The sequence below is a fragment of the Colletotrichum fructicola genome, assembly GCF_000319635.2.
Source record: "Colletotrichum fructicola Nara gc5 chromosome Unknown KSG_Nara_v1_contig06, whole genome shotgun sequence".
NCBI lineage: Eukaryota > Fungi > Ascomycota > Sordariomycetes > Glomerellales > Glomerellaceae > Colletotrichum > Colletotrichum fructicola.
The window spans coordinates 4789824-4804035 of NW_027094056.1; the positions used below are offsets into that span (position 1 = coordinate 4789824).

The 14212-nt window shown below is 54.1% G+C and overlaps 3 protein-coding genes across 3 annotated transcripts; 1 reads left to right on the forward strand and 2 right to left on the reverse strand.

Moving 5' to 3' along the window:
- Window positions 1-1050: 1050 nt before the first annotated feature.
- Window positions 1051-2954, reverse strand: CGGC5_v011638 (uncharacterized protein; the record flags this gene model as incomplete). The annotated part of the gene is made up of 3 exons (XM_032027877.1): window positions 1051-2639; window positions 2692-2814; window positions 2882-2954. 3 exons carry the CDS (start codon window positions 2952-2954, stop codon window positions 1051-1053), a joined length of 1785 nt encoding a protein of 594 aa, XP_031875795.1.
- A 2024-nt stretch (window positions 2955-4978) lies between these two features.
- On the forward strand, window positions 4979-6472 carry mtr-2 (N amino acid transport system protein; the record flags this gene model as incomplete). The annotated part of the gene is made up of 1 exon (XM_032027875.1): window positions 4979-6472. One exon carries the CDS (start codon window positions 4979-4981, stop codon window positions 6470-6472), a length of 1494 nt encoding a protein of 497 aa, XP_031875789.1.
- A 634-nt stretch (window positions 6473-7106) lies between these two features.
- Window positions 7107-13062, reverse strand: CHIT1-1 (Chitotriosidase-1; the record flags this gene model as incomplete). The annotated part of the gene is made up of 6 exons (XM_032027873.2): window positions 7107-11463; window positions 11518-12035; window positions 12094-12244; window positions 12313-12462; window positions 12528-12827; window positions 12914-13062. 6 exons carry the CDS (start codon window positions 13060-13062, stop codon window positions 7107-7109), a joined length of 5625 nt encoding a protein of 1874 aa, XP_031875791.2.
- Between the last annotated feature and the right edge of the window lie 1150 nt (window positions 13063-14212).

Below are 14212 nucleotides of genomic sequence, written 5' to 3' on the forward strand. Positions count from 1 at the left end.
CTACCGCCCTTGGTGGTGGTGGTGGTGGTGGCGGTGGTGTGCATGTGCATCTCTACTCCAGCATTTGAATCTCGTGAGACTACAAATCTCAACTCTGCCTCCCTACATCATCAGCCTCACCTCTCCTCTCCTCCCTCTGTCTCCGGCTCACCCGACTTGGACACGCAACGTGGCCATTAACATTGGATGATGGATGGATGTCCGTCGACCCTCTGCCCTCCCGCAATGCGCACAGTCTCAGAGTATGCTGTCACTTGTACCTATCTTATCCCATCCACTCCTCCACCGCCATCACATCAAATCACCTCACCTCATACAGATGAACATGCACATCGCCCGTCGCGTCCCCATTTCCCCATCCATGGCTTCTTGTCCATTCCAAGTCATCAACCTTGGCTGAAGCAGTGGGCCCTGCCCACGCTCCCTCGCGACCTCCAATTGAGATCCAACAGTGAGCCGAGATTCAGACGCCTTTGCACCGCTACCCCAGTCTTTTCCCCTTCCACCGGCAGATTGCCCCCGCCGCAGACCTGACGGAGCCGTGCCTTCAAGTTTGAGAACCATCTGCCGTCGCAACTTGTCGTGGATCCCATCATGGCTGTGCTCGTCCAATCCTTGTTCCAACCATCATTTATTGCGCAAGCCCTCGTCAATCTGCTTCTTGCTCAAATGTAATCAACGCTTTTCGCTTGCAGATGAGCCTCGCCGCACCCACCGGAAGTCGAACCCTCCCATCCATGGAACATTGCTCTCATCAAACCGAGAATCCTCTGCTTCGCACATACGCGTCCATCGCCCGTCCGTTTTTGACCAGAGGACCCCTGTTCCGTTTGCAGATTATGTCGTCATAGCCTTCGAATCCTTATCCATCCTGTGACTTGATCGCATTGGGCTGCCACCGACAGATTTTGTAGAATGTGGAAATAATTTATTGATTGACGATCTTATTTGGGTATGTGCAGTCGATCGCGTCAGTATCCCCATGCGAGGAAAGTGTGTCTATCGTAGTCTACGTTGTATCTCGGCTTACTGCCGCATCTCCGAAGCCCGTCAGTTCAGAGCAGCCGCAGCCGAGAAACTACTCCCAGCTCCGACGTCGTCATCCTCATCCTCCGGCTCCGAGCTCTCCGTAAGCCGGCCGATCAGCTCCTCATACCGAGGCCGGAAAGGCCATGACATGAAGGCCTCCAGCAGCTCTGCCCACTGCTCCTGATTCATCATCCGCGGGCACAATTCCGCTTGTCCCGACCCGGGCAGGCCGCCCCGCGCCGGATCCCGCAGGCTCGGGCAGTGCGGCAAAATGCCGTCCGACGCGCCGGGCCAGATCCGCTCGAGCGCCTTGCTGACGGGGTCGAGACTTGCACCCATCATCGACCGCTGGATTAGTTCGAAAAGATCGCCTGCTCTTGACGACTCAGGCCCAATCTCCCTCAACAGCGGGTGCATCGCCTTGGGTTGAATGTCAAGCAGCGTGCAGCCCACATTCGGGTAGAACTCGTTTGCCTTGGCTGCTATGGGCTCGTATGGACGCTTGTCCCAGAGCAGCACCGGGGGGTCTTGAAGGAAGATGTGCGCATTGTCCTTGACGAGTCGAAAGTCAATCTTTTCGTTCTTGTTGAGAGCCATGACTTTCTCGTTCCACGCGCGTTCACGCTCCGAAATCTCTTTTTCGGGGATACCCTGCTGGCGCAGATGCCCAAGGTCGTACAGCTCATCCAGGAGGGCCTTGTACACCTCAGGCTCGGCAGAGTGCTTCTTCGCCATAGAGCGCAAGGTCACCAGCCGCTTGAATTTCTTCAGGTCTGACTCCTTGGTGATCTTGCCGCTCTTCTCCTCTGCTGCCAACTCTTCCAGCTCATCGAGGTATGGTCGGTAAATGTCTGGCGGCATGGTCCCTGCGTACCGCTTGCCACCGGCAACGTACGGTTCCGCCCGCTTGGTGCTCTCCATCTTTCGACCCTTGGGAATCGCCATTCCATTTTCCTTCATCCGCGCAAGCGTGGCCGTCGTGCTGTCCACATCGATCCATCTGTCTCTGGCGTACCATCCCGACTGCTCAGTAACGTCGGGGACGGCCACTGGGGCGATCCATTCGCATGTAGCTTCAGCTTCCATAGCAACCTTCTTCCTCGCCTGTATAAACTTCGGCAAAATGGACTGGTAGTCATCTGATCCGGTCCAGACAAGCATTCGCACGAGGCCGTACTTTTGGAACAACTGGCCGGTATGTATGCTGTTCAGCAACTGAAATAGAACGAGTCCCGCAATCGACTCGAAATTTCCGTATCGCTTCTTCGGAAAGAGCGACAGATTTGCCGTGACCAGGAGTGTGTCGTTTCGCTCCGGCGTTATGCCAGGCCCCTTGGGTCGCGGTGTCTGGTTATCAACGTGTGCCAGAGCAGAGCCCAGCTCATTCCATAGTAGCCCAGAGCTCGGTATCAACTTCGTGTTCGGTCGCGCGAGGAGCGGTTCGAGGAAAGACGTGTAAAGGCTCGCATCCGGTTCCATTAAGATGTGTTGGCGAGGCTTGAGGACGTCGTGGAGTTTGCGGCTCCAGAGGCCTGCGCCAGGGTTGATGTCGACGAGGTCGCAGCCTTCATGGCGTTGGAGGGTCGGGCCGATGTACTTGAGAATGTCGTCTGCGATTGCTCGGGTTAGAGGTAAAAGATAACTGACGTCAAATTTCCATACCGCATAATTCATCGCCGACAATGTTGACGCGTGCCCTGTCAGCATCGGGAAACTGATCTGGCGGTCCCCGTGCCCCGCGACGACCCTTTCGCGTCGCCTGTGTTTCCCAGACGCCCGTTTCCGCTAGACGAGTAGCCGCAGGTGATGTTTCTTTGAGAATAGAGGCCGATAATTTCGATTTAGCGGTCACTCTCTTGGTCTTCTTTGTCGCGCTCGAGGCGGATCGTCGAGGAAGTGTTCGGTCTGGGTGGATGGACAACCATGGCGACGCAGCTGGCCGATGACGCAGATGCCGAAAAGTGAGTAGCATCGGCAGGGGAATGCAGGCACACGTTTTGTTGTGTTGGTAGAGTTTGTCCCGGAGAGCAACGATTGATTGAATGATTGATTGATGGCTGCGGGGCAGAAATATTCTCCAGCAGGTGTGCTGATAGGCGATAAGCGACGCCTGGCCGTGCGGTTGCATTTCTTGCCTTGCTTTCCCTTCAACAAGATCACCCGTGTCCGCGTGCATTGACACGTTCCGGCGGCGCAGAAAAAGTTGCCGTCGCTACTCGCATGATACGTTCATTATTTGAGATGTCATTTCACCGTTGCATCAACGGCTTTGAAGCCCATTGATCCAAGCGGCACAGTTTCATTGTCATCGAAGTTGCAATGCATATAGATTTCCATCTTATCAGACCAATACAGCTTCGTGATACCCAATCCAAAGGATGCAGGGACACATGTACACTTTGACGAGGAGACTTGATAGGAGACTTTTTGATACCTTTGCCCATCAATAACGGCTTTGGAAACTTTCAGCTACGTGACGCACGATGAGTCCACAGTCTATGACTCTGCTACTACTTGCATAGGCTTCTGGGAGGTAAGGGTGTGAACGAAGGCAGAGACTGTGTAGATGATTCTCTCAGCCCTGAATGGCTCAGCTATGGCAGGACAAACTAGTTACACATGTAGCAGTTGCAGAAAGAAAAGTCCGAATGAGTGTGTAGCGCTCTTGTACAGACGCTGAGGCCAACATCTGAACTGAAGCCATCTACCTCCACGGGGTGCATTTTATTTCCCCAGATTCTCATCGCTTCATTCCACATAATATTCCTCTAGGGTTTGCCCAGATGAGAAAGCAGTATGGAGGGAGATCATTGTACCTTGGAACTTGCAACTATGGCCGCATATACGAAAGCCTCTGCTGTACATCATGTGGACGGGCGTGTTGACAGGTTCTTCGCTGTTCATGCTGGTCTGACGAGTTGCATCTGGGCATGCACCACTCTTTCCAAAATTGAACCCAGTGCTGACTTCACATTACATTTGTATCAAGCCCCACAGGTTGGCCTTCCACATTGCCATGATGATCTGTGACGGGTCCGTCGCAAAGTGCTTTGTTGTTCGCCTCCACCCCGCATAGCCTTGCCTTACGGTCTTGGTGGCGGGTGCTTCTGGATCAAGAACAGCCAATCTTGCGTATTGGGGAGAGTTTCGGTTTACATAGGAAAACTGGGAACTGGAAATAGACATGTTGAAAGAGGACTGCGGCATTTCCTGTAATTGCCGCCACCAAGGTTTGAACGATGACTGCTTGCGAACGTTATGATATCAACTTTTAACCTCGCTGCTCTTGTCAGCCGACGTCTTCCAATTATAGAGAAGATGATCTAACAGCCTCAGGGCGCGTGTTGCGAGCAATCGAGAAAGGCCCCTCAGGAGAAGTCACTTCGTCTGCGGCGCGTTTGTCGGGCAGCTGTGTCTGCTAGATATGTCCTCTACGCAAAGTTGTGGACTGTCTATCAGTCTCCTCCGCAAAATCCTATGGTGGAGAAGTTGAATTTGGCCGAAAATCACTCCGCAATGCGCTGGAATAGACTTTTTCTCGAACTTCCCTGTTGCCCCAGAACACAAACTGGGGTAAAAGTCATTTCGGTAATCCCGTTACATTAAGTGCAGCAACTGATCGAAGAAAACAAAAATTATTACTTCATAAGTACCACTCTTTTGACTGATCGACGACAGAATTGGGGAGCCGTACGCCAAGAGTCTTCTTATCCGGAACGTCCGTAGGGTTATAATCATCGAGTCGTGTCACCCCGCGAACTCCGTGGAGCACGGCGTGGAGCAGGCGCATTTAAGTCAAGCAAAGTCGTACGTAATTGTAAAGAGGCAGAATGTGTCCTCTAACCAAGTCACCGAACAACCCTCTCCGTTACTTCTTCTGCAGACCTTTTATCCCTTGAGCCTCGAGATACCCGCTCGTCTCACTAGACGTGCCGATTCCTGGGCAGCCATGGCCGACTACCAAGTAACCACCGAAAAGAAGACGACTCACCGAGTCGACTCAAACGACACCGAGGGTGAAGACCACCGCAAAATTGCCACCGAGCCTGTCGATGTTTTCACCAATGAAGATGGCGACGTCAACTTCCGCGGCGTCTCATGGCCCGCGGCGGCCGTTCTCGTTGCGAAGTTCCAGCTGGGACTCGGAGTGCTGAGTCTTCCCAAGACCTTCCATACTCTGGGCTTTTTCCCTGGAATCCTCTGCTTCATAATTCTCTCGACTATGACAACCGCCTCGGGTTACATCTCCGGCAATGCGAGGCTTTACTACCCGCAAATCTATAGTGTCGCCGACGTGGCTGAGATGCTGTTCGGCAAGAAAACAAGGGAACTTGTCGGCTTCCTCTTCTACCTCTATCTCGCCTTGACAGCCGGCGCTGGCATGCTCGCCTCCTCCGTCGCCCTTAACGCGCTCTCAGGCCACGGCGCCTGCACTATGGTATTCGTGGCCGTAGCCGCTGCCGTTGCTTTTCTCATCGGCGGCGGTTTCAGAAGTCTGGACAAGATCGCCTGGGTCAGCTGGGCCGGTTTCGGCTGTATCTTCGTCGCTATCTGGACGACGGCTATCGCCTGTCTCGTGCAGAACAGGCCCGCCGCAGCCCCCCAGACGGGCACTATTGACCTCGATATCCGTATTTTCCCGGACACCACTTTCTCGCATGCAATGTCGGCCATCTCAAACCAGCTGTTCGCCGTTGGTGCTTCTGGGGTCTGCTTCTCTATCGCTGCTGAGATGAAGGAACCCAAACACTTTGGCCGCGCGCTGCTATGGGGCCAGGGAATTGTTATTGCGACTTGCATCGCCATCGCCTCCATCGTTTATTCGCAGGTCGGCCAGTACCTTGCCAGCCCTGCCCTCGGTTCTGCCGGTCCATTGATCAAGAAGATTGCCTATGGTATAGGACTGCCTGGTCTCCTTGTAACAGCTATCCTCTACAGCCACACTGCTGGCAAGTACTGGTTCGTCAGAATCCTCCGCGGTACACGTCATCTCCAAACCAGTACCGCCAAGCATTGGCTTGTGTGGGGAGGCTCGATGTTCGTCACTGTCGTCTTCGGCTTCATTATCGTGGGAGTTGTTCCCTTCTTCAGCGACTTCCTCAGTCTTGTTGGCTCCCTCGTCAACCCCGTATTCACACACATCATTCCCGGCTTCATGGTCTTGTTCTACGTAGCAAAGAAGCCTCCTATGGTTGGCTTGGATGGAGCGCACGCACATGAGCACCACTCTTCCCCGGAGAAGCATTGGCTTCTTGAGGCTAATGATGCGGCCAAGAGCAGCAAGAAGGACATGGTTTTAGTTGTTGGTTCATGGAGCATGATTATCATTGGTGTCTTTATCACTGTGGGCGGCACGTATGCGACTGTTCTAACGATTAAGGAGGGTTATGATAATGGTTCTATTGGCGGTGTATTTTCATGTGCGGACAATTCATCAGGCTAAACAATCAACTAGAAAGTAATTTTTAGGTCAACTATTAGAACTATAAGTCTGCTTACCGCTTTTTCTAAAATTATCTTGGAATGAGATATTGTTAGAGATCTCTCAATAGACTGACCAATAGATTTAGCTGCAGATGCTAGGTTTGTGAGGAGATCAAGAATCTGTTTAAATTTGCATGCAACACTTGTTTCAAGGATTCATTAAAGTTTAAGGCGAGGACCTCCTCAAGTGGCACAAAACCAGGTCGAACGACACTATTAGTAAGTGCAAGTGAAGCCCTTCTTCAACTGCCCCCTTAGCTAGTGCTACCCTCAGCTATACGCTCTTCGTTATCCATCTTTCAGAATCACTGATGAGCCTAGTATAAGCCGTAGTGAAAGCTAAGGCTACCCACATCAGTGAGCAAAACACGTCCGATACGAGTTTACAGACTAAAACGAATTGCAGGTCATTGATGTACAAAGAAATTACCCTCAGTGCCTTCCACCTCTGTCGGGCATGCATAAATACATAAACTGTGAATTGAAGCGTCTTAAAAGAAAGGACACCAAAATGAAAGACAGGTCACAGCTTAATAACATCTTGAAATAACGATGATGACAATAATCATGTTGTTTCTGCGATTGTTTCGTCATCAGAGGGGGTTCGTCCACTTGGGCAGCGCATTCCATTTCTTGTCAAAGTCTTCAATGGCCTTTATGAAGTTCTGGCGTTCCTTTTTTGTGGCTGTCACCGCCGCTGTATCCTTGGGATCGTCTTTCCACTTGTCCTTCTCTGCCTGCGATGCCCACAAGTTTTTCATCATGGGAAGGAAATCATTGACGAGGCCCTCGGTCTTGGATACCATTGTAGTGTACTGGCCTTTCATATAAGTCTCCCACTCGGACTTGAGGTTCTGTTTCGACCATTTCAGGTATCCAGTGCGCTGGTTTGCTTGCAGCAGGGTCGAGTCGAGGGCGTCGAGTATCTTGCCTATCCGGTCTGTCTGTTCCTTCATGGTTGTCCTAATGGTCGAGTGGTCCTGGTACAAGCGTGAGCCCATCGTACTGCGGAGCCTGGAGAAAATCTTTTTGGCGTCTGCATATTTCTCAATCTTCTTGGTCCAGGACGTCGTCTTCCAAGGGTTATTCGCTCGCCAGGCGCTCGTCTTGCTAGGCGTGTTGATGGCAGACTCCAGGGCGACAAAGTCGTCTGGTTTGAACGTCCTTGTCGGGAACTGCGCCGCAATGTGCTGGATGGGGGTCCAGGGTTTGCCGGGGCCGCCGCTCGTGGGTTCGGTGCCCCACGCGAAAGCGGGAACATCCCATAGCTCGTTGACATATTGACAGAAAGAGACGGTAGACCCCTGGGCCGCACCTGGCGTCGGGTCGGGCAAGTTGGACTTCTTCTTGTCAAGCCACTGAAAGAACTGGTCAATCATCTGTGCCTCGAGGACGTGCTCGGTGTGATACTGGACGTTGGCGGCGCGTGCCGTCAGGGGGTCGCCAAAGTTAAAGTTGCCGCAGTCCGCGGGGTCTTCCCAGCCCCAATCTTTACCTTTTCCTGCAAGTTCGCCGCCACGGGGAAAGGTGTTTGTTATGTCGTACTTCATTAAACAAGCCTTGACATTTTTTTCATCGGCTCTCTTGTCTAGTATGTGCAGTAACTCCTCATCCCCTGCCCGGTGGCTTTGATTGAGCTGATAAGCATGGTACTCGGCGGCGATAGCGTTTTCATCAATGGTGGACGTTGGAGTCAGCTTCTCCTCCCTCTTGCGCTTCTTCGCGTCTTGCCAGACGCCTCCTTCGTTGCCCTCTTGTAGGGAGTCGTATGCTTCCTTGCACGTGATGCCCTCTTCGCTGTCTTCAGAAGGGCAGAAAAACTCGCCGACCGGGAGGCTGAACGCCGGACCGTATACACCACCTCTCTTGACCAGAGACGAGATGTGTCCGGCGGAGATGTCTCTTGTGCGCAGGTCGGCGTCGAGGCTGGATACTAAATTCGCATCGAGGGCTTCGTAGGCACCGGCCTCGGGGACTCTCGACCTAGATACGTTCCTGGTGATGTCCTCTTCTTCGGCGCGGCCCTCAATGAAGAGCGGGTCTCGACGTCGGAGACTTCTCTTGGAAGGTATCGGGCCTAGATCGGGACAAGTGCCGCCCTTGATGATGGTCCTCTCCCACTTGTCCGTGAGGTCGACTTCACCACCAGACCAGCCGGTACCGAACGGGTCGGGCGCCGTTGCTCTCGCGAACAAGCGAGCGCCGACATCAAGACCGTACGTAAAGGGACACGTTCCCGAGGTCGAGATGCCCGCTGCGAACTTGGTCGTCAGGCTGACCTCGCCCACGACTGCGGCTGCTGCTGGAGGAACGTCCCACCTTTCGACGAAGCGAACACCAAACTCCGCAGCGGCTGACAGCTTGAAGGTGACATCTCCAGAGGCTGTAACACCTGCATAGAACTCGGGCTTTTGGATCCCCGAGAAGTCGCCTGTCCGATCGAGGCTTGGCTTGCTGTTGTCGATGAGATCGGGTTTGTAGGCGCTGGCGTCGGGCAGGACTTGGCGAACTTCCCACTTGGCAATCTCGAGCTTGGTCTCGATCAAGCCAGCCATTCCGAGGGAGGCGTCGATGCTACCCTCGACGGTGAGCTGGGGACCGATGGTGGCGATTCCGGGGATCTTGAACGAGGCACCGGGGAATGGCAAGTTGAGAATGACCTTCTTCTTCTCGTATGTCACGCGGGCGAGGGCCTCAAGGGTGACCACGCCAGTAACCTTGCCCTTGTTGTAAAAGGTAAGGTAGCTGTTCTCGAGGTTGAGGGGCAGGGTGAGGCTCTCGACGATGAGGGTGAAGCCGAAGCTGGACTCGACCTCGATGTCGAGGACGGCCTGGCCGAGCAGGTGGCCGTCGTAGTTGACGCCCTCCACCGAGCCAGGGCAGTCCCACGACTCGTCAAACAACTTTGCAGTTACGCTGTCGTCGTACTTGTGCGTGAACTCGCGCTTGATCTCAGGCTTGACGAGGGCCGCCAGCCACTCGAGGATGCTCTTGCCGAACCACCGCTCGTGCAGGTCCCGCGAGGCAATCTTGTCAAGGTGGAAGTCGTCGCGGAACTCTTCCTCGAGCCAGCGCACCGGGTTCCCGCCGACATCTTGAAGCGTCCGCCTGGCGAGCCTCTCGTTCCCGTGTACGTCTCGCTTCCGGCTGACGGACCCGGCGACAATGTTGTCCCAGTAGTCGTCCTGATTACTGTAGTCGATGCGCATCTGGGTGTTGCCGAGATCGCGCGGCACGCGGCTGAAGTCGTAGTCGAACGTCAAGTCGTAGACGACAGGCTCGAGGCCGGCGAGATGGGACAAGTGACGGGGCAGCAGCTTGGCGTGGTCTCTGCCAGGTGCCGGCGCCATACTCTTGGCGACGGCATACTTGCCCGGGCCACAGCCTCTGGGCATCTGGAGGATGGTTCCCGGGACGCCGTGGCCAAGGCCGATCTTGTGACAGTTGCTGTCTGGTGTGTGGTCGTTGCAGACCATGCGAACGGTATGCTCGCCCTCGGAGATGGAGTCGTGGCAGTCAAAGACGTCCCAGTGGGATCCGTCGCGCTTGTCAAGCGAGATCTGGAGCGCCTCGGGCGAGACGAGCACCACGAACTGGAACGCGGCCTCGTTCGGGTCGTCGTCGCCGTCGGCCGACGTCTTGTCCGTCTCAAGCGTAAAGTCCGTATCGGAACCGCCCTCGGGCGGGTGCTCAAACAGGTTCTTGAGGTCCACGGGCAGGAAAAGGGGCTCGCCGTCCGACTCGCAGCAGAACGTGCGGACGCGCGTCGTGTGGATGCCGCAGTTGTCGCTGCCGCCAAAGTACGAGTCGGTGATCTGCACCGTCTTCATGTCCGGACAGTGACCGTCGAAGCAGTTGCCCGGCTTGCCGTACCAGGCGCAGTTCTTCCACTTCTCAACCTCCTTCTCGGGGCAGCAGTACAGCTTCCGCGTGTCGAGGTCCAGCTCGTCGAGAACCTCGAGCAGGACCAGACCAGTGAGGGCAGCGAGCGGGTACGCGCGGCCGACCACCCGCAGGATGATCTTGGCGACGTCGTCGAGGATGTCGAGGACGGTTCCGGAGAAGGTTAGAGGCAGCTCGCCGCTGTGGCACTGCTCGCCGACGCCGCGCCACTTGCAGATGTTCTTCTCGCCGAGGGAGCTCTCGCAGCAGTGCGCCATCTGGCCGTCCCAGCAGTCGTGGCCGCCGCCGTACTTGCTCATGTGCGTCATGACCTCGTCGTCTTTGCAGTAGCCATTGCACCATCTTGTCTCGCCGCCTCGCCAGGTGCACGACTTGGGGTCAGGGGCGCCCGACAAGGGGCAGCAGAGGGTGCTCTTCTTGTCATCGCCGCATTTCTGGTCGGTGATTTTGATCTCGCCCGCCTTGCAGTCTTCAATGCCGCAGCTGGAAACGTAGCACATTTCGTTGGTGCCCGTCCAATTCTCGTCGCCCTTATCGATCGACTTGAAGTCGCCCAGGGGCTTGGGGTCCAGGACGGCAGCCAACGCAGACATCTCGGCGTCGTCTTGGTCGATGGCCCAGATGAGATAGCCGCCGAGACCGAGCTTGGCCGCGAGGTCCTTTTTCTGTTTGAACGTCTCCTTGTCGTCAAACGACACCCACTGGTCGGTGTTCCAGGTGATGTACTTGACACCGGCTTCCTTGTCGTGGACAGGCTTGATCTTGTTAACTTTGATGACCTCCTGGATCTCGCGGTAGCTGAGGATTCCAGACTCGCCACTGCACGCTCCTTTGGTGGCGCCTCCCTTGAAGAGACACCCGGGCTTGTTGCAAGACGGATCAGCCAGCTGGAACGCGCGACCGTAGAAGCCGAGTCCCATGTTCAGCTTCTTGGCCGGGACGTTGTTCCTCCAGAAGAGGTCAAACGCCAGGCTCATCTCGGTCAGGTTGGTGTGGCCGTAGATGTGAGACCCGATCGGGTTATCACGATCCCAGACTCCGTGAAGACTAGAGACATGTGGTTAGCTGAGGTCCGAGAACAAAAGTTGTCGTCAGACTTACTCATATGACATGACGTTGACAAAATCAGTATAGTCAACTGACTTTAGGTCAAAGTGGCGCAAGTACCAGAAGCTCGTCGGCGCCGTGTAGGACACAATGTACTTGACGGGCTGCTTCTTGATCTCCTCCTGGAGCTCCTTGAGGAACTGAGTAAAGTTCTCGCCGTCTTCGGGGACACCACCGCGATCATCCGCGCCAGGGTATTCCCAGTCAAAGTCGACACCGTCAAAGGCGTACATACGAAGGAAGGACATGAGGTTGCCAATGAACTTGGACCGGTTCGCTTTGGTGCTGACCATGTTGCTAAAGACCTTTTGTAAAGGGCCCGGATCGTTGTGTGTCCACCCACCAATTGCGATAATCATCTTGAGGGCTGGGTTCTTCTTCTTGAGGTCGGTGAAGTCTGTAAACAGCTTATCCGGCAGGTTATCCATCCCGACGATCTGTAAGTCCGGCATGATGAAGGCAAAAGAGAAATAGAGATGGGTCAGGGAGTTGACAGGGATGTCTTTCAGGCCCTGTATGTCACGCTTAGTAAAACAGGTACGTTGCGAAGGAGTGATCAAGTGAGCTTACCATATCCTGACACTTGGAGTCGTGTCTCCATGCCTCGTAGTATCCAATGACACGGTTGAGCTGGTCCGACGCCTTGTCCTTGGGACCTGGCTGGTCACAGTTAGACTGGCAACCGCCAGTCGCTCCATGGTCTTCCTTGTCGCAGAAATCCCTTTATTTCACAATCGTCAACACTTCTCTTCTCTGTAGGCATCTTCATTACGCTGAATCTGTACATACTTTGTCATTCCGCAGAAACCCCACTTGCCACAGCAGACGTTCAGGGGACACTTCTGGCCAGGGACGGCGGCGTTCTTGCCGCATTCTGCCTTAGCATCGCAATTGGACCAGCACACCTCATTAGGAGAGATGCCAGATGTGCCGCAGGCTCTGTTGCGTGAAGAGAAGAAATGATTAGCCTCTATTCAAGAGCATGCGGGGATGAGGGTACCTACTCCTCGCCATAGTTGCACTGGCCAGTCTTCTTTGGACAGCAAGCTTTGTTCTTGCAAGGGCGGTCGGGGCCGCAGGTATAGTCATCTCCGCCGACTACCTGTCTCCCAAACAGGGAGGATAGCTCGGTGCGTCCTACTAGCGAAGACACGCCAGTCTCGAGTAACGCAAGAGGAACGATTTCACTTTCGTCAGCGTCAACGACATGGCTATTGTCGCGAGGAGCGACTGGACCAGAGCTGTCAGCACTGCAGACTGGCAACACATGGTCACGTCGGTTCTTGGCCGAGTAATCAAAGGGTCTGAAATATCGTTCGTAGCGAGTCAGGATATGATGCTCTAATACTAGTCCAGATCATTGAACATAGAATAAGGGGGGTTTACTTACGAGACAACAGCGCGGCACGAGTCGGGTAGGTCGGGAACTGCATCCACGCTGGCACTACCAGATCTTGCTGTGATGACTGCTCCAAGAGAGGGGTTAATGAAAGCAGACAGGAGCAGACAGCTCCACGAGAGCGGGGACCATTGTCGCATGGTCGCGCTTAGAGCTGAGCCTTTGGGAGCTCTACCCAGCAACAAAGGACGTTACTCGAAGGAATGTGATCCCGATGAGAGAGAGAGGAGTGATCAAAGACTTGATAAAGAACGAAACAAAAGGAGATCCATTCGCAAAGATGACGAACAAAGTCAGCTAGCCGAAACATCTTTAAAGGAAAACAGACTGGGAAGACATACCGAGTAATTCGCGCAGAGTGTCTCGTCTGACAAAACAGCTCGAACGGTGTTCTAGAGCAACACACACTGCCCCAGTTCCAGTCACAATCTCCACGCGAATCCTAAATCCACTTGCCCTGCATGTACTCTGAAAGTCAAACTAAGCCCAGGCAGCGAGTTCTCGACTATCTTGGTGGCTCACAAGGGTAACCTGCTCCGTACTTAATTTGGCATGCAGGGTCTTGGCAATGCAAATAGGGGTCTCATGGATGTCGATGTCAGAATACCATCGTCCTGTTTTTCCGGTCAGCCGCTCGGAAATACACTCCCATCTTTGCCTCTTATGTAGAGCGGGTCCGGTCAGCGTGGGATTTTAAGTGTGATATCGTGATTTCGTGCATACTGCTGAAGGTTCGGTGTACTAAAAAGCGGGCGGGCCGCTCCATCAGCCCCCTGCAGGAACCATGCATGTAAGCAATATTGGGCCCATGTCTCGGCCAGAAGGTCACCGGGTTTGCATCTGTTCATCTCCCTTGATTGTTGGTTCTACAATGTGAACAAGCTTCTGTACGCCAAGACGTGACATCGCATCAAAATCTCACCTAATCACCAGCATCATTTCCGTTTAAGGCAGGTGATGGTGAGTTCCGTACCTGTACTACCTAAATACTTCTATATCCAAGGATGCACTCGGGTCAAGCCTGGACTGATAATCCTTGACAAGTTGGAAAAAGACTCTTGTGACCCGTTCTCTTGCATAGGGCGGTTGTATCTCGTTGTGTCTCGAACAGGACGAACAAGTTGGATCGCCTGCACTCCCTTGATCCAAATTCCCCATCGGACGTGGGCAACTGTTGTACACCTCCGTTGCTTTCTCTGGATTCATTGACACTTTCCGACATACTTATCACTCTGGCTGTCGCTCATTGCCCCTTATCCGTGTCTGGGTAGACCCAACTCTGCCTTCATC